Below are 23,668 nucleotides of genomic sequence, written 5' to 3'. Positions count from 1 at the left end.
GTAACAGTCCGGAACCTTTATTTATTTACTTTTTTATTTATTTATAGGAAGAGCGTTTATGGACTTGTCTAACTCTAAAGCCCATTTGAACGATTTCTTAACTATTTTAAAGTAAAATCCAAAATTTGTCAAACTTACTATAAAATAGTCAGGAAAAAACAACAAGTAAGTAAGTAATTTTTATTTGTATAGCGCTTTTCCAGACCAGGGTCACAAAGCGCTTAAACAATCAAAACAATATTCAATAAAGTATATATTTTAAAGATCAACATAAAACTGATACTGAGAACATTATCAAAAAAAGGAACATTTTAAACGTGGGAGACAATAGTAAATAATTATTTCTGAAAGTATAAAGTTAATTTAGATTTTACTGAATAACTTTATTTATTTGGACTGTATTTTATGCCTATTTCAAAAGTGTTAGAGAAGATTTACCTCAGGGTCACACGAAAGAACAATATCACAGCGTCTCATCTGATCACAATCCTTTATTGTAACTTAAAGCAGTTGGGCAGTGTTATTTCTCTTCCAAAAAACCAAGTCTATTTTTTCTTAAAAAAAAAAAAAGACTGACATGAGAAAACGCTCAGCATTTTTCATTTCTTATAATATTTCAAGTTTCTTAAGCAACACTTATCAAACAATTCTCAGCATGCATCGACTCCAATGGCAAACGGAAAAGGAATGCAAACAATATGCTGTATAAATCGCAGTGCCAAAACATATACACAGGTTTTTAGTTTTCAATAAATTAATGAGGAAGTCACAGGTCCACGGAGAAACGGGGTTGTAGGTCAATGGTGAGTCTCGAGTTCCACGATAGTCCACTCTCCCTGCGGGGAGGCGGCGTCTTCAGGAGAGAAGCTGGTCACAGTGATGCTGGTGGACGAGTCCTCCATGGGCGAGATGAGCTCCGCCCAGCGTTTGAAACTCTCCTTCTCCGGTGACATGAAATCCTGAGAGTCAACGCATTCCCGAGACAGCGACAGCGTCTGCTTGATGAGGTACTGGGCCAGGTTGAGCTCCTCGGGCACGGGGTTTATGACTCCCAGAGTGGACTCGTGATCCGAGAGGAGCTGCCTGAGCAGGCTCCAGTCCCGCTCGGCAAACTCACTGCTCTTGTCATCATCCCCGTCTCTCTGCTCCTCATCCTGATGTTGAGCAACACTGTCCTTGTCAAACGCCTCCGCCACGTCCAGCTCGTAAATGGGAGACAGGGCTTTGGATGGCGTGCGGTCAAGTTTGCCGGTGTGATCCAGTCCCTCACAACCCATGTCGCCTAAAAACAATTGACAATACTGCAGAATGACAATCTGGTTGACTGGAGAACTTTTGACAGAGAAGCCGCTGCGACAACGACACAGGAAATCGGACACTCTACCCTCAACGCAACTGTCGATGATATAATACTGGAGTCTCACAGTTGCATTGAAGGTAAACACACTTTTCTTTCTGCATCTCTTTTGACCACTTGTTCATAAAGTGACTAAAATATTCACTGCGTGCTTCATTTCACTGAACACCACCGTCACAAGGAAAAAAACTGCAAGCCCATTTTTTTCAACAACAACAATTTGGTTTGATTCACCATTTTAAAGTGTCAAACGAAAAACTATAAGAAAGGAAATGCAGCTGGATATATATAACATCTTTTTTTTAATCTGACAAGTGAAGAAAAGAGACACACAAGAGGACGATCACAGCTGCTTAACAATCCCACAATCTAACAAAGGGGTTCTGACACAAACACAAACATCAAAACAACAACAAAAAAAAGAAGGTCCTTCAATATCGACAACTACAGACATGTTTCAACTGGATATGATGAAAGAAATCAAGTGAAACAAAACAGATGCATGTAAAGGAAAAACCAAAGATGGCATGCATGAGTGCAAAAATAAAACAAACCAAAAAAAATTAAGATTTCACATACAGAAATAAATATGAGGGAGATGCAAGGGAAGAGCCTTCAAGCACATCTGATATTACTCATTATTTCTATTATTTTATATAACATGGAGGTCACAATCAAAGCCGTTGCTCAAGTTGCTATATATAGCATTTTCTAACATTCATCTATTTAAAAAAGTAGCAGCAGAATGAGAGCTCGTTTTTTAAAGTGATGCCAGTAAACGTCTGCTGTTGAAATGCTAAAGTGATATGTTACCACGTCGTTTCGTTGCCTGAGACCGATTTAAAGGGATTGATCATCTTTTTTTTTAATCCAATCATGCAGGAATGTTAAGAGTCACAATGCTATACACAGAAACTTGAACCTTGAGTTAAGGCTAAAAAGACTTTTCCGCTGCATAAATCAAATAACAAAAATATAATTTTCTTTATGTACATAATATAATCACAAGCTTCTTTTTTTTTACATTTAAATGTGAACTTCTCCCTTTTTTTACCCAGTTATAAGACATGTGTCTGAGCACCTGCAGTCCTATCTACAGTTGAGAGGATATTCAGGTTGCAAATTCAAATCTATGGGATGAGAGCTTTGATGAGGAGTGAATTTGAATTTGAACTCTTACGACTAGATACTGAGCTAGTTCTAGTAGTTATATCCTTCTCCGGTTAAGATTGTTGGGATTCAAGGATCGGAGCAGAAGGAACCTTGCAGGGGAACACTTCAATGATGCGGGGGAAGAATATGGGTTTGGGGTCTAGGAAGAGTCCAGAGAAGATACATTACCTGTCGGGGACTGTGCGTCATTACCAGGAGAGTCTCCTGCCAACTCAGGCTCGTTTAAATCAAGATGTAAATCGGCTTTCTTGTTTTCTGTGTGGGGCCCTTTCGGCAGTCCTCCGTTGCTGTAGGGCTCTGTGTGCCGCAGGTCCAGGTGACTGGGTCGCTCCTGCGGAGGGAGGTTGGTCGTTTCGACGGTTTGCAGGTCGTTGACGTGGTTGTTCTCCACCTCAGTGAGGAAGATCAACGACTCCTCGGCTCCCTCCTTGTTCACGTCTTCACTCTGGCTCGGCGGGGGAGTTGCTAGAGGAGCGGCTTGGGACTTCACGGCCGTGGGGTCAGACTCAAAGACGTCGCAGGGAGTGGCGGTTCCGTGGCCGGGGGGCGTCTGGACGCCGCCTTCTTCCGATCCCAACTCCTCGCACTCGTCCACTGAGAGCAGCACGGAGCGTCGGAAGGTTTGCGTCGACTGAAACTCCTTCGTCTCGTTCTCCTGGTCTGCTGCGTCGTCATCGAAGGCCAGGTTGATGATCCCCTGGAATGGCGGCGAGGGCTCGGTTGGCGTCACGGGGCCTTGACTAGGGACCACCTCAACTTCCGACCTCTCTTCTTCCGTCTCTTCCTCATCGTCGTCGTCGGACGAGATGTGTTGGTCCTGAACACCGTCGACGGTCACCGGCTGCTCTCCTTTAACGGGAGCTTCCTCTCTTTGATACCAAGAACGAGGTCTTCTTCTGGCTCCCTCGTCCTCACTGGTGGTCTCCGCCTCCCGGCCACGCATCCGCACCTCCACCTTCAGCCCGCCTTCGTACATCTTCAGCTCCTCTGGCGTGCTGGTGTCGCTGCTGCTGCGTCCCAGGAAGTCGTGGCAGCGCATGGTGCCGCACTTGGACACGCCTCTGTCGGCGGAGAAGTCGTCGTCTTGTGAGCCGCCGGCGTCGTAGTCCTCGGAGCGCGGCTTGATGTCGTCGGAGGAGGTGGTGTGCGTGCTCGCCGTCTCAGACTCGGGGCTGATCTGATGCTGGGCGCCGGTCCACGAGTCTTCCAGAGGGGTCCCGCTGCTTCCTGGGATGAGCCGATCGGAATCTTTCTGGGAGTTTGGAGAACTTGCGGCTGGAATTTGAGTCACATGAGCGGCGACGACGCTGCTCAGGGTCTTCTCTTCATCTTCTTTGGACTCTTTACAAGCGACGTTGTTGTCGGATTCATCAGCCACTGGAATGAAAGCCTTATCTTCTAAATTCTCATTTGTTTTTGTTTCTGTCGCTTCTGCTCTTTCATTAGCAGTTGTTTCTTCCAATCGGTCCTCTCCGGGATTTGTAAGAGCAGAAGGAGCTGGCTCTACAACCTCCTCTGTCTTTTTAGCTTCTTTAGAGTCTTTATTTTTAACACTAGGAGCTTCTTTTCCTTTCAATCCTGCATTTTTTGATCCACTAGCTGCAGCGCTTTTGGTCGTTCCTCCGGTTTTCAGCGGAGCTTTCTCAGTTGATAATTCTCGAGTCGTTTTAGGCTTAGGTCCTGACCTGGTAGCAACTGCTTGTTTTGGAGGCGCTGAAGAGGCTTTAGCAGGTCTTGTGGAAGCAACAGTAGATAGTGGCTTTGTTTTATTCTTAGTTTCTAAGGCGGTTTTATCTGTGGTGCTGGATTTTGAACTATCCTTGCTCGGTGAAGGAGGCTTCTTCAGGGAGGATCCAGGCCTTTTCGCTGCAAAAATTATAGTAGGAATTAATTAAATGAATTAAAAAACTCTTTGTGTTGTCCATCCAAGAGTATAAACACAATAGTTAGCAGCATTGCTATCACTTAAAGTGCAGATGATTAATTGGATGAAGCAAATTCACCTTGGCTGTCTGGAGCTCCTCTTCCCTTTGTGTCCACCCGTGTGGATGTTGCTGCTCCAGACTTTACTTTGGCTGCTTCTCTTGCACTCGTCTTACTTGTGGAACTGTGAAACCAAAACATCAATTAAAACATGCCACGGAATTTATTTTCAGCAACATGAGTCCTTAATCAACTCCTTTGGTGCTCATAATCTCACAAACAAACACAAGACTCGCCTCCGGGAAGATAAATCATGAATTAATTGTGAACACCAGCTGGGAGGTGTCAACAATGAGTCGTTTTGCCAAGAACAAAACCCCCCAAACTTTTTTTTAACCACAAACAAGTTTAATGTCGACATAAATTCACGGAGCGAGCTTCAAATAAAGACAAATAATCACACAGAGTTTGTGTTTCACTCATTTTTACTAGTTTACTGGATTATCTTTTGAGTAAACTTGATGTTACTTAAGAAAAATACCCCCTTTTTCTAGAAATTAAATTAAAGATTAACGATTTAAAAAAAAATGCCTCACAAACTGGTACCAGTCCCCAGACTGGTGGTTGGGGACCACTGGGTTTAAGGATCTGGAGAAAATTCAACTTTTTCAATGCTACAGTATAAGAGTTCAATGAGTGAGACCAATACAATCATCAATGAGATCACTATAGATTAGCGATTTTGTTGTTTGAAGAGTCAGGTTAGTAAGACTGCGAGTTTAATTAAATGAAATATTTTAACCATTTGATGTCTTGACTTAAAAGCAGGGGCGGGAAGAGGGCACACTATATATACTGTAACTGCTGTTATGGGTCTGCTAAGCTGAAAGGAAGAAGGGATGATAGAGAAGAACTTTAATAATTCAAAATAAAACAAATACTTACTAAGAAGGAAAAGATTGAAGAAAAGGACCACATTGTAAAAAAAAAATGAGAAAGGTTTGTTATTTGAGTGCATTACTTTACTTATGTTAACGGTAAATCTTGAGAAAACGTTACTATAATAGTGTGTGTTTGTCTGTGTTGAGCTGATCTTTAATGAATTATGGACTAAAAACTGCTTGAAAAAATTGCTTGAAAATGATCACGCGTCGTTGACGACTGAACTCTCAGTTAAGGTTTTGAAAATGAAATAGCTTGAAATGCAATATAATTCATACCATATTTAATACATAATAAATAAATATGAATTCATACTTTCAATCTACAGTATATTAAGTGTTCAAATTTGAAAATGCTTACATTTATATGTCCGATTTTATAGTTTATCTCTGAGATGGAAAAAAAAAATACACTGTGGCCCCAAAGTTTCGTCTGCTATAGACAAAGGCGAGATTCACTGATTAGATGTATATAGTTTTATGGCAAACACGTAATAATCCAGCTTTTATCAGCACAACTCTCATGATTTCACTGAATTATATAAATTCTTTATTTGCAAATGCAACCGTTTGTGCATTTTGTTCCTACTGCTGTCACAAACACACATTGAAAAACAATGAACCAAGAACATTTCAAACTCTGTGTCTACAAACCAACAGACCTGCTGCTCTTTGTTGAATCAGTCTTTAGTGGAGGTTTTGTCAGAGAGGATTTGTTCACCACTTTGGTCTGCTTCGGCTTAGCTCCTAAAGAAAAAACATGAAAGATAGCAGATGATATCAGCCGTTCAGATTAACAAACAAATACATTTGTATCTTAAAAACTTAGATTTTGATTTTAGCAGTCTGTTATGTCAAAGTCTTCAACAGAAGCTGCTGCTACTTTCCTTTCCTCGTGCAAAAACCTCAACTTACAGCTGATGTTCAACTCTCTCGTTCTCCGGTCTCATTCAGGATTACACTAAAACCAACCGTTTCCAAAAGCCTTGTATAATCAGTCACTCGTGTGTTGTGACAGATGTATGAGGCGTTGACCTCTGTTCATCTACAGTGATGCCAATTGGCTGCCAAAACAAATCTCTTTTTCTCCTTCAAATGAATCAGCCTTTAACACAAACACGCCCTTGTCTTGGCGTCAGGAGCCGTCGGAGCGTTCATTTGCCTGATTGCCGACTGAAACTTTGGCTGCGGTCGTGTCCTACATTGTAATAGTTTCCAGCCGACATGATTAAATAAAAAGAAGTCAATAAAGAGTGTAAACCTAGAAGGGCGAGGCCATCGTTCCGAGGGCTGCTGGCACCGTTCTCTGGCGAGGCACTCTCTGACGTGGATGAAACACTGGGCACGGTATGGCTGGTGCCAGCGCTGCCGTCCGTCCTTCCCACCGAACTCTTTTGGGACTTCTGACTTGCAGATGAGCAGCTGGGCGGAGAGGTCTTGGGTCTCGCCCCGGGATTTGGCTTCCTTTCAGCTTCTTTAGTTCCATGTGAGCTTCGTAAACCATTAGTGGCGGCCACCTCCCGCCTGGACACGGATCCGTTTACAACTGCTGCTCCAGTTGTCTTCGCCTTCGCCGGTAAACTCCGCTCTCCTGGCTTCTTCACGCTTTTCGCTTTAGAGGTTTGACTGTCCCCCGGTTTGCTAGCAGCTCCCAGATTATCGGACTTCATGGCGGAGCTGCGAGTGGTGTGGACGCTGCGTTCAGATAATCTTTGTGGACGGGGCACGGGGGGGCTCTCAGGGGCAGACGAAGTGCATTTTAGGGTCTTTTGTTGAACAAAAATAAAAGAACAGACATATTAGTTGCACAGTCAATCGTCTTCCACATGCTTTTGACTAGTGATGGATTGATGAGGCCTCATGAAACACCTTTGTGCATCATGATACAGTGTCTTCATTTTGAATAGCCACTAGATGGCACTACATGTCTGAAAATGATGCAATAATTCATTGAAATAGTAGAGTAGAACCACCAAAGATTATACAGCTGAGAGTGCCATCTCGTGGCATATTTAAATTAAGACACTGTATCGTGATACAGTTCAGTTCTGACTACTCCCTGTACAGTATACCTTTCTATTTGAAATTAAATAATATCAATTTTATTGCACACTAAAAACAAAAACATGCTTAAATATGTTTGTGCATATGTCATCTGGGTTATCCATTTTTTCCTAATATGTCATGAAACAAGGTTCAATAAAATATAAAAGGTGACATTAGTTGGCTGCCATTTAATCCGAGCAGTAAAAGGCAGAAAAAAGAGGATCTCGATTGTTTGCAGGTGTGAGTGACAATGACGCACTCATCAGATTAGTCATCCTAGTCATCCAGGGAGTAAATGGATGTATACAGTCACTTAAAAGGGATTAGAACAGCCTTGTTCTACACCTTTTTATTTAATTTAATGTATGGATTATTGAGGTTAACTACAGGTTCATTTGTTAGGACAAATATAATGACAAGAAAAAAGAAATCTCATGAGTTTAAATAAAGACTTTTTCCACCACGATAAGCTCTAATACAACAGTAATGACATTGTACTGACAAAACTCGAGATTTTGGGCATGCCACGTTTTCTTTTCTGTCAGTTAGTCACATGAGAAGTTTCAACCTGATTAATAATCGTTATTTGAAACAGTTGCTCAATCATATCTACACAACCTTTCAATAGACAACTATCCAAATTGAAAAAATAATATTTCTGGGTGCTCTGTCCTATGCATAGAATATGTATATAAATATAAATATATATTTAAATTAATTGTAATAAAGAATACAGCCTTCTGAGATACACACTGTAACTCGATTTTTCTTCCATCCGAGTGTTAAATGATTTAGTAAATAATATTTTAAGATAACATAGTAAAACTATAATAACATACTTTCAAGAAAATATTTTAAAAGGATAATTACATTTACACTCTAATTACACATTCCCCAGGAAGAAATGATTATTGAGTCGTTTCCCTCCTGCTGAGATTCTTCGCTTCACTGCTGATTCACCTCAGCATCAGTTTATCTCAAACTATCAAAGAGTCCCTGCTGATCATTTTCTTACTGCTGCTGCTGGGATAGAGTATTAAAATCCATGTGGCATGGAGGCCAAACATTGTAATTACCGTCACGGATTATAAACAAACTTGGTTCTCATCTAAAAAACGTTAACCATCTTATTCGTTTTTCAAGGATAACGTTGTGAAAATGAGACAAAGACATACAGTAAAGAGTGAAGTAATTACCTGTGAGCTGGAAAACACAGGCTTTTTGCCAAGTCTTCGATTATCTCCGGTATCAATAGCATCTGTCAAAATGGAATTAAAATTTAACTTCATTCAAATTACAGTAAAAGTGATTTGATTTCACAGTGTTGTTTTTAAATAATATAAGGTTGTGTGTCTATTGTAGTCCCACCCTGCTCTTGCCTGCTGGACAAGAAGAAAACAAACTGTGGATCGATAAGAGATCTACATCTGGTTCTTATAAAGCGCCACAGCCTCATTTGCAGCCTCAATCCTGATGATGCATTAATATTTCACTGACGTGTCTGCATTTACACTCACGCACCAGACTGGCATGACACAGTGATACTGCTCTACTTAATTACTCATGCAGCACAATAAAACAGGTCAACAGTCATCACAAGAGTCCTTTTTGTGGATTCATCTCAAACACCACAAACAAGCTCGTTGTATCTGGGGCACGGATCCACTACCTCCCTCCAATTCATTCAAGAAAAAGTGTTGGTCATAACAATAATTCTGTTGTATGCGACATGAAAGATCAATTTCATTTTGTATGCAGTCAGCGATATCTACATTCCAGCAGCAACAGTCCATCATCACTAATGATGCGAGGCAGTGTTTCAGCCTGGTCTGGAGTAGAAAAAAAAACAACACACATCTGCACAAACACACACTGCAGAATCAACATCCTGTGGCTGCCTGAGAATAGAATTCCCACTGCTGCTCCAGCACCATGAAACATTGATTTCCTCACCTGCTAGTATTCTCTCTCTGTGTTTGGAGGGCAGGTTCTTCCATCCCTCCGTGTGGCGGACTGCGTAAAAGGTCTGAAGCAGGAAGGTCCAGAGCCGCCCGCGCAGTGCACAGATCTCCTGCCTGAACGGCTTGTGGACACGGAGAGAGAGAGAGAAGAATGGAACACGGAGCGCCAGATCACGAGCGAATCAGCAGCTGCTTGAAGAACCGTTCACCATGGAAACAAATGCCTCTCCCTCCTCCACCCACTAACCCCGCGTTCCTCCCTCCCTTTTTTTCCCCTCCGTCAGTGTTGCAGGAGCCACTTGGGCTCTCTTTAGCAATTCAGTGATGTCACTGGCACACTCCTGTTTCCACGGCTGATTATAAAAACAGGGAGGAGCCACTCCCGCCTTCGTCCACTGCATCAGCCGCACACGTCGCCTCTCGGCAGCCGTGCTCGGCTAGATTAGCGAAGGGTGCTGGCACATGTTAGCCGCGCACTAGCACTAATCCAGCGTGCCATACTGTAGGGCATTTACTGGATTGATGCGCTTTCACATGTGCGGCCAGGTCACTTTCCCCAGCAAGTCAGCTTAGAGGCTTAACGTGCTTTGCAGGACAAAGAACTTCATCTGCATTCTCTCCACCACTTTTCCCATTAGTCACACCCTTTAGTTTAGGTCGTCATGGAACATGAGGTTTTACTTAACGTTAAGCATCAATAAAAACTCAACCAAATGGATGTAGAAACTTTCTCATCAATCTTAAATGAGGATTATGCAAACACTCGCTCCACACCTCTGGATGAAAGTAAATACCTGCTGACTCATCCTGACAAGACGCCTCAGAGGACAGAAAGACAAGAAAACTCATTCACCCGATACCAAAAATACACTCAATACGTTTTATAGAGTTAGAATTTATGTTACCTTTACTGTTGGTTCTTATTACTCCTGCACAAAAGTACAAGACGGCTCCTACAGCGCAAGGCAAGTTAAATTAAACACCTTTAAAAAATACTATTTTAAATTGAATTTAAGACCAACTCTACAGTCAACCAAGACTGAAATAAATAAATAAATGCAATCAATTATTGATGGAAGCATCATTTCAAATAATGTCTAGAACAAGGTGTGCGTTATCTAATCTCAGTTTTAGCCATGTTGGCCGGACAAAATTGAATTCTCCCTGGACTTTCCCATGTTGCCCAAAGCAAACATCTCATTCATAACTTGCTACGTGAACCGTGTTGAAGCAGAAGTGCAGCTCGCATCTGCTGTTTGTTAGTTTTGCTATTACGATTGCTTTTATGTTCGCAATTGATTTTTGTTCCTTTCAAATAATTACATTTTAAGGAATTTTATGATTCATAGAATGAATTCAGTACATAATTATCTGTATATTCATTTACATATTTGTACAGGTTGTAAATATAATATTTTATATAGATTTTAGATTTTAAAACAGGTGTTGGGTATAAGAATGTTAGAGTCAGTGCTCACATTGTCATAAATAGATATTTGCTGTCAAATATATTATTAATAAATAGCCAATAATGTGACTATTTTGAAAAATTTTAGACAGGTGAAAGATTGTGAAACAATTAACTCTAAGTTACACTTAACGCCCAGTAACATCACTTCATAAAATAAAACAAACAATTATCTTTTCCATTTCACCTCTTCTTGTTTTTGCTCCAGGTTCAAGTCCACCGCCCCATTAATGCCACAAAGGTTGTCCACAGCAGCGAAAAGGTCACAGCAGTTGTCGACAGTCACACGTTCCTTGACTGCTGAACAGAGCTTCTTCAACAAGGTGGGCTCTCTGGTGAACTCTTCTCGCTGCAGCAGAGAGCAAGAAAAAGAGTGAGACGTCGGCTTTGCTGAGGAGCCTGCTGCAGCAGCCACTCACCCTGCGGAGCTCTTGGAAAGCCTGCGTGTGGACGACGCTGGGGAGGTTGTTGACGACGACCTGCAAACTCTCCTCCTGCAGTTCCAGGGCCAGACCTTTGACCTGTTGAGCCCACTTGACCTCGGGCAGACTCCCAATTAATTGCTCAGAGCCACAGAGCGTGGTCACTGCGTTCTGCACAGTCTGAATGTAATCCACTATTAGCTACACAACTAGCTACGAGGAAGGGAGGGTCAGGAGAGACAAAACAAACCGTGCAAATACACTCATCAGGCTTTATTTCTGGCCAAGAGAAGGGGAATCCTTGGAACGTATAATGGCACTGAGCCCACTTTGAATGTGAACAGAAGCCAAGAGCAACTGACAGTGCGACCAGCCTTCCTTTCTTATGATGAAAGATTCATAAATAACAGGTCGCTCTGGAGCCGGCCGCATCCGAGCCATTACACCTAATTAGGTTGTTTGTAATAACGGCAAATTTAATAAGGCCATCTTTCATTAGATCATACTTTCCTTCCTGCGGACACACCCGGTTAATAAGGAAAGAAATGAGAAGGAAAACAACCATGAGAGCGAGATGAGCTCACCATCGTCTGCGTTACTGCGGCCAGACATTCCCGTTGGAGCTCCGGGGACAAGAGAGAGAAGTTTCTCTCGCACCAGGTTTTTACGAAATGCTCGGCGACCCACCTGAAACAAAAACCAGGCTTAGTCATTCAAAATATCTGAGACAAATGTGTTCTGGTAGCGAGTTGGAAGAAGAAGACACATATATATGCAGAAGATTCGACGAAAAACTGCGGCAAGTGGAGTCACATGACAACCATCCAAGGCCATATATGGGGGACATGTGCCCCCACCTGGGCGGCAGCATGTATACACGCAGCACTTTAAATCAGCATCTCAGAGCACCTCCTGACCTAGATTCACACACTTTCTTCCTTCTCACTGCAGTGTGATGCAGTCGTTCACACGTACCTGCAGAACAATTGAAACACAACCTGGTATTGATTTTTTTTTTTTATAGCTTAGTGGACAAGGACATGGTTGTTTTTGAAATAAATTGTGTGTGTAAAAGATGAATAGGTACTGTATCCAGTGTGAAATTCAAAGTTTTTTTTTTTTAAATGAACTAATTCAGTTCATAGTTCAAAATTCAAAAGTTTCACAGCTCCTAGAATGAATTAGTTCAAAGTTATTTTTATCTATTTGTTACTACAAGCTCATCTTTTTCAAAAGTATAGCCAAAGCACATTTATAACGTTATATATAAGTAGGCATCCGTTTTAACATAAAAGATATTCATCAGATTCCATTGTCATATCAGATCAAATGTTTGTCAGTATTTTGAAAACAACACAAAAAAAGTTATGTGTTGTTGTGGAATAAAGTACAGAAAAGAATGGAGGAAATAAATATCAATGAAATAAAATGAATAAATACAATAAAATAAGTGACTCTCACATTAAAGTTGGAATATAAAACTAGAATAACTAAAGTGACCCGGACATTTTATTGAACCATAAAGAACCAGGTTTAGTTAAGAGCAGTATTCAGTCACAGTAGCACTGACGTGTTCACCGTCCTGAAGTGCAAATTTTCTTTTTTTAAATTTAAATAAACAGACAAGTCAAGTTTTTCTCTCCTCATCAGCCTTGTCATAAAACTATTTAAAATGATTATAGTAGAAATCCTTGATACTTTGTCAAGTCTGTCAACTACATGCTTCTCTTTGTTTTGATGATGTAAGCAGATGTGCGCGACTGGTGGCTGGTGGTGCCAGATTGGGTGGTTTTCCGCGATATATTAAGACTTTAGGCCTATTTTTTTGCTGAAGAATCGTGGAACACTGTGAAAAACATTGAAAACCAGTAGTAGATAAACTGATGAACTATGATAGACCTTGCGTTTTTCCTGTGGCACCTGCGGTGCAATAAAGTTTAAAAAAAATCTGTATACAACCATAAAAACAAGTAAATAAGTGAAAAAGATCTTAAACAGCTGACTTATGGGGTTCTCGAAGAGACACATACGCTTACATTGTTACATGATATGATCTGTAATTGGTGGCTTTAAAATTTCACCTTTCAATACCACATTGGATTCATACCTGACAGCGAGCTTTTGACTTCAGTTGCTAGGCAACTGATATTTGATCACAGGTTGGCTCAAGCTAGGGGCATGACAGCAGAGCAGTGAGAGGAACTGTGAATCATTTTTGCTCTCATGCGTTTGGAAATTGTGGAATGCAATTGAGTTTGCCAAGGACATTTTTATTAATAAAAGAATGCTTTCCTTCAAACTGCTGCTTTAGATAAGCACGAGAATTACATAAAGCTTTTCTTATTCTCAAGGCAACCTTTATTGTAGCAAATCATTGATTTCTGATTTGACTTTCCATTTACTAGGCGGCTTAATCATGTAAACAATGACTTGGTTTCAAATACAAAGCATTAAAAGAATAAACAGTTAAGTTAAAAATAATACTTCCAATAAAACGATGACTTACCTTCGACAAAGCATCTCAAGGTTTTTAAGGCCTAAAGCGTGAGTAAGGGACAGGCATTCCAGGATAGTTTTCTGGACTCCATCAACCGTCTGTTAACAATGTAAATAAATGCTGATAATCAAAGGCCAACAGGGAATAAAATAACACAAAAACTAAGTATGAAGAAAGAGGAGGTCACCTCTGGTATAATATGCTGGCTATAAATATGCATAATAAAAGCATGAAAGAAAATAGGTAAAAAAAAAGAAAGAAAGAAAAACAGACTAATTTCTTCGACTGGCCTATAATAAGTCAAATCACTTTCAACTCACCTTCGGGAAGAAGCGGCAGTACTCTCTGTTGAGAACCATCTCCACCACATCTTTCAGCCCCTCCAGGCCCAGCATATCTGCTGCCAGCCACACTTGGCTGTTGAACAACAGGGTGTTAATCTAGACCATTTATTAATGTATAAAATAGTGTTAAATATGTACCTGACATTTGCTCCTCTAGGCAGATCTATAATGGCCCCGTACATGAATTCAAGTAAAATCTCCATTTCCTCCGGCCCTAAACTGAGAAGGTTAAAAAGAAGAAAAAAAACAGTCAGCGTCTGTAAGAGTTAATTTACCTAATGGGTTTTACACAAAATATGTATGAAACATTAGCTTATTTCTCCATTAATGATCTAATGCAGTCTTTGTGTAATCGTGCACAGGTGGCTGCAGTGATTGTCGTGAAAATACAACAGTAAGTAGTGATCACTTAAAAAAATAAAAAAATAATAATTTTTGATTAATTTCATTCTCATGCCAAAACAATCTTCGACAGAATGAGACAACTATCCACCATCCAAAGACACTCAAGACAACAGAGCTTCACCTCAACCTTTTCTTCCCAAAACGGCCATGATGTAAAACATGAAGCACAGGAAACAAGATTTAAACAGGTGTTTCCTTAACACCGTTTCAATTTTCAGGTACAAACTTGGCAAATGACCCACAGTGGATGAACTTTTAAGGAACTAATAGTCAAGAAGAATATGGTTTATATTCATTGTCTGCTCTGAGATGAGTTAGTTCTTGCTGCTAGTCCAAATTTTATGTGCTTGACTGAATCTTTTCTTGACAATACCAATGCACAGTGAAAAAAAACACATCGGAGTCGCGTGACTGGAGCAGGAGAGCCACTTCCCTGGATTCCACCGCTTGTCAAAGCTTTCCAATCTGACAGTTGAGTGTTCCCCCAGTAACCATCTCATCTCTAATGATGAGGCGAGCGACTATTCTTTGCCTGAAGCCAGGAAAGTGGGACTGATGTTGCTGTGCTGCTGTGAAAAGAGGCTGCGGCTCTACAGCACCAACAGCAGAATAAGGCATATATAGTTTGGATACATTTGAACAAGGAAATAAGATTTTCCAGGCATGGGGAAGTTGATACAAAAGGAAACCTCTTATCTCACACTGTATAAATTATTTTAATAAATGAACCTAAACTCTGTGTTTTAAACTGACTAAGCATAACATCACATGATGATGATGATGATGTGTCTAACTTACCCCTGTAGAGTGATTCCCTGTCTGGAGCTCTCCATCCAACTGCCGCACAGCATGGCACGGAAGTACTGAGAACGTGCGCATAGAATTGCCCTAGAAACCCAAATAAAGCAAGCAAATCAAATTCACAGTCCATTTAATATTTCAACTCTAAGTTAGACTATCCTCCTGCACTGCAATAATTGAACTTTGAATCTCGGTTCAAATGAAAACAGTCAGATTAGATTTAACACAAGTCAACTGACAAGTCCAGACATTACTTTTGCTCGACTATTGGTATTGGAATAATAGAGTGAATGTATATGGAAGTATATTGAAATATTTTATCATTGAAATGTACTTTTTAACCAATGGATTGTGTTTAAAAAACAAAACAACAAAAATCAATAATTTGAATATTGAATGGTTGAATATGTTTGTATTGCATTTTGTTTTTATGCATAGTTTAATGTTTTACGTTGAATAATTAAATAATACATTTTCTATATTTTTTATTTGTAGCCTTTTAAATTCAATATAATAATGTTGCCATCAGACAGTACTAGAAGAGAACCAAGCTACTTGATCAAACTCTCAGCTAAACATGCGATGCACAGATGATCCTGTGACGACGTAGAAGCTTGTAGTGCATCAATTAATAGGTGGATGTCAAAGAAATCATACCATTTCAGCCATTTGCAAAGAATGGTAATTTTTAAAACTTTTCAAATTCAAACGAGTGGCTCAGTGCTCAGTGGGATTAGTCTGGTAAGGTGGTACCAACATATTTTTATTGAATTTAAAAAGACTTACAATTAAAACATATTGAATTATAAAAAATATTGTAGAATAATTGGAATAATAATAATCTTGGAATAAATTCGACTTTTAAATTGTATTATTGAAAAGAAATTAACCTTTCAATATAAAATGAATTCAATAAAAACTGATTTATACTTTCAGTATGGAAATGATTCAATGAAATGATTCAACAATTAAATGCTAGTATACATTTTTTAGTAGATCATAGAAATCCATTTCAAGGCATTTTGTGCCTATTTTTCCATTTCCTGAACATGGCTGTTGAATCAATGCTCAATAATAATACGGTATGTTCTGCTGGAATTCAAAAAGTGCCAGACACTTTCTCAACCACGTCAAAGATTGCTGCTTTACAAGATGTATTTTTATGATTGCTATGAGAAGGTTTTTTACAGTCAACCTTTGTTAAGTGGCTTTCGTGAGCATATCCTGCGAGCAGAGTCTCCATGGTAACCAGCTGTGGAACTGACACTACACAATTGAAACAACCGAGTGTGGGTCTGACTCCACTTCTAATTGCTCCAGGTACAGAGCTCTGACAACCGTTTCTGTCAACCGTGCGACAAACAAGAGGATGGATGTAATTTAATAGAGGGTTTGAAACCAGGAAAACAAGGAAACGATGGGACATATTACCTGTGGCAGGAAAAGACCTGATCGGCCACACGGACAGTCATGTCACACTTCTCTCCTCTCTTGTACAGAGCCAGAAGGTCGGCTCCAAGTCCAGACGCAGGTTCAGCTCCTCCTGCATCAGAGCAACAAGAATGGTGAAGAATGGTGAGATGATTAAGGTGAAAGAGCTATTATTATTTACAATATACTCTGTGGTTTATCTAACATATGTGGGCAAAACTTAATCTAGAATTGCATTGGCCAAACCTGCCATAAAGAAACTGATAAGTATGTGCCTCTTTGTTTGTTAAATTCTTCAAGTTGACAATTATTGTTACAGAGGTTTTTTGCACTGGAAATTAAAGTAAACATGGTGACTGAAAACCTGCTTAATCTGGATTATCTTCATACATTCTCAACCTGCTCTCAGCCCACTTCTATAGGACAATTTAAAGACAGACCAGAGAAATTGTCCTTAATCTCTAATCCAGTCTGACCTGGTTTATCCCTACAGCGCAGACTACATTCAAATATTTTAAATGGAGAAAGTGTGTTGCAAAGGGCAGCTGTTACGACATGATTTTACATGATCCTTGTTGTGTTATGAGACCCATTTTTAGCTTTTAAATTAAACTCAACTTAATAAAGTATTGATATCATCAACCTCATTATTTATTCTTGTGTCAAGGCTCCATCAAGAAAGAATTTTTTTTTTTCCTTTATTTCTAATTAATTAATATCAGAATTAGAAAACGTTTCATTTTTTGTGGTGTTGTTGAAATACAATTTATAATAAAATTAATTAAACAAAATACAATTAAATCAAATGAGATGAAAAAAAAGCAAGATAAATTACTCCTAAACTAAGATGGGCTTAAGTGAGTTTATTGAAGATATTTAACATTGAACAAGTGAAAGCAATACAATAAAATTATATGAATATCATTTCTAATTAAAAATATTAATTAACTTTTAACTTAGGTGAGAGAAGTGAAACTTTAAGGTACTCATTTTAAAAAAGATTCTAATTAAACACTGAATAAAAAATTAAAAAACAGTTAACCAATGCTGTATCCGTTGTCTTGAGGTTAGAGCATTATTGTAGGTTGTTAATAGAGGGAAGAACCAGTTGTTGAACCATGATGTAAAATTGTTTTTCCATCTTTAACTGTTCAATAGCTTTAAACAACTTCTTAAACATAATAGAGATATTATTCTGCGTCCACTCCTAAAACCACCAGGATTAAGCTGTGTTTTACTGTTTTTCTTTGTTTTTACTTCAGGGTAAAAAACAAAATAATAAATAATATCTACAGAGAAAGGATGTTGTGGAAGCTTCTCTCTAGCGCTGGACTCAAGTACAGTAATAAATAACCGACATGCAAATGCGATTAACTCTTAATTGGATTTTGGGTCTGATCACATGAACAAAAGCACAGGGCGGTGAAAGGGTCATGTGACCTCATACAAGCCTGTATGGAGGACGGCGCGCGAGTCTGATTTAACCATTGGAAGAGGTCACGTATGAATTATCCAGAAGAGAGGACGAGGTCAAACCTGGCTCAGAGCCTTCCTCGTCAGGAGCTGCCACAGCTGAACACATTCTCTGGTCCGCCGTGTACACTTGCCTACAGGGGAAACTCAGTTAATTACACTTTTGCACGTTTGAGTTCAAATTACAGCTTTATGTGCACTGACACACTGTGACCTTTCTGAGCTGCTTCCTATTAAAGTTGGAATACAATTATGCCATACATTTATAAAGAACTTTTACTCTGAACATTGGATATGGTTCACTGTGGTCATACAGGAATGATCGCAGCAACAATCTATTCAGTTCTGCGTCATCAGCTAGAACTTGTTGAATAAACTTTCAAAGGGCAGACGTTGACGCAACAGACCAGTTAATGTTTCACTAGAAACATTCCACGTGTCCTGATTTTGAATGGTCACTTCTGATTCAAGGTTTCAAGGGATTTTAACTACTAGCTTTTACATAAAATACATGTTTAAAATGTGCTGCCCTTTTTAAATAATTCATTTATTTTTTCGAAAACATTTTAAATACTCAAGGGGCAAGTATTTTGCAAAATATATAATTTAATTTAACTATAAAAAAGAAAAATCCAAGAGAGACTTAGTAACTTTGCCTAAATAAAAACTACCAAAAACAACAACATTGCCTGCAGATCTTAACAGGTTTTACTCTTTATTACACTGACCTCGACTGTTTCCTCATCTGACCCTGAGCTGTTTGTTATTCTCACGCTAGACGCATGTTTGCCTCCTTCTGCTCGCAAAACAACAGAGTGCTTCTTAATCTTCCTCCACTGGTTCAATTCAGTCTCACTATTCAACAGTACAGAACAACCTGAAGTGACTTCATTATGAAGAGAAAATATAAGATTGTTGTTCCCCCACAGCTAAATTGATGACAACAGAATCATAATTTATCTAACCGAAAGAGAAGAAATGTATCTTTATTCTGGACAGTATGGTCTTTTTTCGACCTTTCAGAGTGACGTGTGATACAGGATAATTTATAAAGGATTGTATTCTCAAAGCAACATTAAAAAATAGTGTCCAATATCATGTAATAGAAGTGAGTGTCCTTTTAATAATCTGAAGTCTGTCTCAGTTGGCGCCCCCTGTCAGACAATCAGGAAAATACATGGGTCTTAATCTCACCTGACGAAACTTCTGAGCTCAAGGACATCACTGACAGGCACATTGATGTTGGAGGGGTCACCACTGGTCTCTCCTTGCAGGACATGAGGTGCTCTGGCCAGTAGGATTGCTCTGTGTGCGCGGACTGACTCAGAACCAACGCACAGGCATACGTCAGCCTCCTGCTCCTCCTGTAGCGACCTGGCATAACAGCAAACAAATCGCATTCTGTCAGTGGAAACGTGCAACAATATCTTAAAACAATGGAGGATGAGATACAAGATTGATCTGATGGCCTATTTTTCCACTTCAGAATAGAGCAGTCCTAAGGCGGTCTGATTCATCTTCAGCATCATTAGCTGAATGCTCGACGACTGATGCGGGTGACCTAAAAAATCACTTCACTTCATACCGAGAGGGCAGGGAAAATTCCAGTGTCCATCCTGTAAAGTGGAACTGGTGAGACACTCGTCCAGTAGGAGGCGCACGGTCATGTGGAAACTATAATAATGTGCACTGCAAAGTCAAGTGTTTTGATCCAAGTGTCGGAATGCTTTAGTGCGAGAGCATCGCAGTGTCCTTATAAAAAATATTTGAACATTTCGATTAAAGAAAGAAATATACTTTTGGAAAATAACAGTTAAAATCTTTCAAAATTATTTTGTACTGTAACTGGTTCCTTTTTTTCAGATGCCCAGTTTTAGTTCATAACAGAAGTAGAAGAAAAAACAAAAAACTTTCTTTACATAATTTGTAAGAATACGGGATTAAATAAGACATTTAATTTCTGTTTACATTTATTTGACCTTAAAATATGTTGTGTCATAACTTATAAATATTTTGTTTGAAGGGGCTTTCAAGTAATAGTAATTTGAAAAAAACCTAAGTAATAGTATGTTGCCGATTACTACATGCAAAAAACCCCAGTAATTTCTTAATTATCAAGTATTCAAATAATTCAAGTATTTTATTCACCCTTCAAAGGTATATAATGTGAAAAAACCAAACTACATGTAAAATCTGTTTGTGTCTTTGAAACATTTTCTATCATAAGGATGAAAGCAAGAACTGTATCCATTAATTTATTTAATTTATCATGAACAAAAAGGTCATTAGTTAAATATATAATCAGTTCATTTTCTGTGTAAATGCTACAATATTGACACTCACTACATTTAATTAATCAGAAACAAAACCTGTATATCCAGTTGCGTTGACTGTAATGGAGATTGTCACATGTGCTCTAAAAACTTGTCCCTAGGAGAAGAAAAAGCTTTGATGGCCATTTGTTTTACCGTTTCTTTCAGTTTTTTACGTCTGCTTTGTACAAACATGACAGAAGCTTTTGCTTTAATCTAGAAATAGAACAAACCTGGCAGGATCAGGCTCATTCTGGTTGGAAAAGAAAACCACAAGCCCTGATTAATATTCGTCTTGTTTGCAGTGTTTTAGACAATGTCTCATTGTGAGTTTTTATCTTAATCCCTTAAATTAAGCATTGAGACAATTTGTCATTGTATTCATAAAATTAAACATTTCCTCTTATAGCAGTTTTAGGACCATCACAGTGCTCATGTCAATGTGCTGAATCTTCTGTTTGTCCCATACTACTTTATGTTTCGACACATTTATGCTTCACTTAAGATGAACTTATTTATCTAAATATAGATTCCCAGCATGGCACAAAACAAAATTGAGGCCAGCATCTATTTATAAACCAGTTTAATCTGGCTCTAAAATGGAGACCGCCTGTCAGCCTTACATGATCAGATTAAGTATTTTTGTACAGCATCAACATGAATATAAACCAGTGAGAGTTTTGTTCAAATGGAAATTATAACATCTCTTTACTTATCCATAATTTTGACATCATACATTTAGGGTCATGACCTCCTGACAGGTAAAGGTACAGGTGGCCTATTTAGTTTCCAGGTAAGGTATCAGGATTCTCAGATATGGTGAGGCCCACGGTTATCTGTCCACAGAGCCACTTGTCAAAGGTATGAAGGAGCTTAGATATACAGATGCACAGTAAATGAATGGACTAACTTTAAATCAAATTCAATCACATGACAGGCCAATATATTTTGGCAGTTGCGGCTGAAAGTATTTTTACGGATATCTTGTTGACTTGTTGTCATGTCTTGTCTGTTAATTATCCTGTCTTAATCACTGGCATCTTAATCTATTAAAATACAAAATAGAAAATTATTCTAAATACCAAGCTAATACAAATTTAAGGTGATTAAATTTAATTACAATATAGCCATAAACACACAGGTCCGGATCACACACTGCTATTTTCTAGCTAATCTGAACTTTGATTCATGAGAAGACCAGGTTTTAAACAACTGTGTGGGAAGCAATATCTCATATTGTCTTCCTTTTTGATACCGATAGTAACAATGATTACAACACGGTTCATCAATTAAATTACCATAAACTATTATAGAATCAATGAATACTGACATTATGCGTCATTGAAATGAAGTTGAACTTCCTTTGAGTTACATATTTAATAATGTAGTTCAAATGTTTTTTTTAAAGAGTCTTATTCAATTATTTGCATGAATTCAAGTTTCTTACACTATAATGATAACTACTTTCTCAAGGGAAAAGTTATTAATGATGTAGATGGTGTTTAAGGTTTAGCATAAATCTCACCCTTGAGAAACCATCAGTGAAGTGCCTCACCTGTTCAGGTCTGCAGCCAAAGCGGATGATAAACATTTCCTCAGTTGTTCTCTGTACTTTCGCTCTTTGGCCTGGAACTCTCTTGCTGCGTCTGTGGTGATCATGGTTCATTGCGTTGTCTGAAGAACAGAAATAAAATAAATCTTCATCTCATTTATTGACTTTGAAAAATGAGAAACATTTGTATTATTTGTATTCAGCTAGAAAATGTGTATTTATTGTTCCACAGTAAATAAATCACTCTACAGTTCATTATCAATTACTTTCATTCTGCTCTCTGAGATGCACATATTCAATCTCAAAAACACATTCGACAAAACCATAATATTAACATAGCAGCAACATTATATACATGGGTTCAAAGTGTGAAGTAAAAGGATCGACAGAAACCGTTCTGTACATTTCGTGACCGCAATACCATGTCTAATCCATGTTTAAAGTAAATTCCCCTTGAGACAGACGTATACGAAACATGTTGGTAAATGACATTATTTCAAAGCAACATCAGTGCTGATGCTAGCACAATGATGTTAGCTTACACGAGCTACATGCTAAATTGACATTCTTCTTCCTTAAACCCACTGGAAAATGTGTCTTGATGGCGTCGACACGAAATACATCAAACATGAGATTGTCAATGTTAGCAGCAGTACCAGACGTTCAAGAATTTTCACGCTGACCCACTGACCGTCGTTGTTGACATTTCTGCTGCTGAGTACCAATGAGGCAGCCGGGAAATTGTACGCATGCGCAATAGCGAGTAGCCGCACCTACACATGGTGCATTCAAAGTAATACGAATATACAGTCGGGGGCGATTAACTGTTTCTCTCCGTTTTCTTTTCGTCACTCTTTGTTGAAATCACGATCTCAGATCAGGCACAATCATATATATTTGTAAAGCCTTTCTTATTCCGCCCAATTACGTTCATAAATTAATTTGAGAATCTTGGCAACTATTTCCATCTGATTTTGAACTAGTGTCCTTGAATGCACCCAGAGGAATCGACTGAGGTCGTTGTCCTCTACTACCTGCTCTCGTATTGTTGTCATTGACAGCAACGTTGAAATAAAAAATGTCTTGTATCAGGGCCGGGTCTAGACAGGCATGTATGAGGGGGCAGCCACAAATCTTGAGGGGGCATTGTGCCAGGCCCCCTCTTGTCCCTGCCTAGACCCGGCCCTGGTTTGAGCGGGCACAACATTTATTTGAGGGGGCCAGGCCCCCTCTTGCCCCTGCCTAGACCCGGCCCTGTCTTGTATTATCAAAATCAAGATCAAAATAATAAGAATCTTAAAAATCTTTTTCATAAATCTCAGCAACACAAAGCACACAAATGTTCAAAACATCCCTCCAAATATGAAAATCTTCATGCGTGAATTAAAAAATATATATTGAAGTATTAAATTGATTAAAGTAAAATATTATTCATATGATTTGCTTGAGGAATTGTATAAGAACTTGTAATCCTGCAATCCTCTGTGTTTTATGTTTTTTCGGTTGTTAATCTTTTGTTTCCTGTAAGAGAATTTGTTTTTATTATCATTATTTATTTCATG

General features: G+C 39.0%; 1 protein-coding gene across 2 annotated transcripts; it reads right to left on the bottom strand.

The window, feature by feature from the left end:
* Positions 1 to 471: 471 nt before the first annotated feature.
* On the bottom strand, positions 472 to 22,853 carry btbd8 (BTB domain containing 8). 2 transcript variants are annotated; one of them, XM_087784510.1, is made up of 19 exons: positions 22,798 to 22,853; positions 22,110 to 22,228; positions 19,437 to 19,616; positions 18,306 to 18,376; positions 16,770 to 16,881; positions 15,336 to 15,425; positions 14,271 to 14,351; positions 14,109 to 14,205; positions 13,798 to 13,886; positions 11,876 to 11,978; positions 11,289 to 11,471; positions 11,057 to 11,218; positions 9,394 to 9,523; positions 8,637 to 8,698; positions 6,656 to 7,160; positions 6,057 to 6,141; positions 4,534 to 4,637; positions 2,699 to 4,396; positions 472 to 1,282 (listed from the first exon to the last, which is right to left on the bottom strand). In XM_087784510.1, exons 2-19 carry the CDS (start codon positions 22,211 to 22,213, stop codon positions 798 to 800), a joined length of 4,341 nt encoding a protein of 1,446 aa, XP_087640636.1. In that variant the 5' UTR covers positions 22,214 to 22,228; positions 22,798 to 22,853; the 3' UTR covers positions 472 to 797. The 2 variants fall into 2 exon arrangements, with proteins under 2 accessions (XP_087640636.1, XP_087640637.1); XM_087784511.1 differs by lacking the exon at positions 22,798 to 22,853 and adding an exon at positions 22,763 to 22,789.
* Positions 22,854 to 23,668: the final 815 nt, after the last annotated feature.

The sequence above is a fragment of the Callionymus lyra genome, chromosome 2, assembly GCF_982586985.1.
Source record: "Callionymus lyra chromosome 2, fCalLyr1.hap1.1, whole genome shotgun sequence".
Lineage (NCBI taxonomy): Eukaryota > Metazoa > Chordata > Actinopteri > Syngnathiformes > Callionymidae > Callionymus > Callionymus lyra.
This window is presented reverse-complemented; position numbering and strand designations above follow the sequence as displayed.

Bases quoted from the DNA above. Each gene is read 5' to 3' on its own strand.
- btbd8 (XM_087784510.1), bottom strand. From the start codon at position 22,213: ATGATCACCACAGACGCAGCAAGAGAGTTCCAGGCCAAAGAGCGAAAG. The intron at 13,887-14,108 runs GTGAGTTGAAAG...CATTGTTAACAG, and splicing joins ACTGCCGCTTCTTCCCGAAG to ACGGTTGATGGAGTCCAGAA. The intron at 11,219-11,288 runs GTGAGTGGCTGC...TCTCTGCTGCAG, and splicing joins CTTTCCAAGAGCTCCGCAGG to CGAGAAGAGTTCACCAGAGA.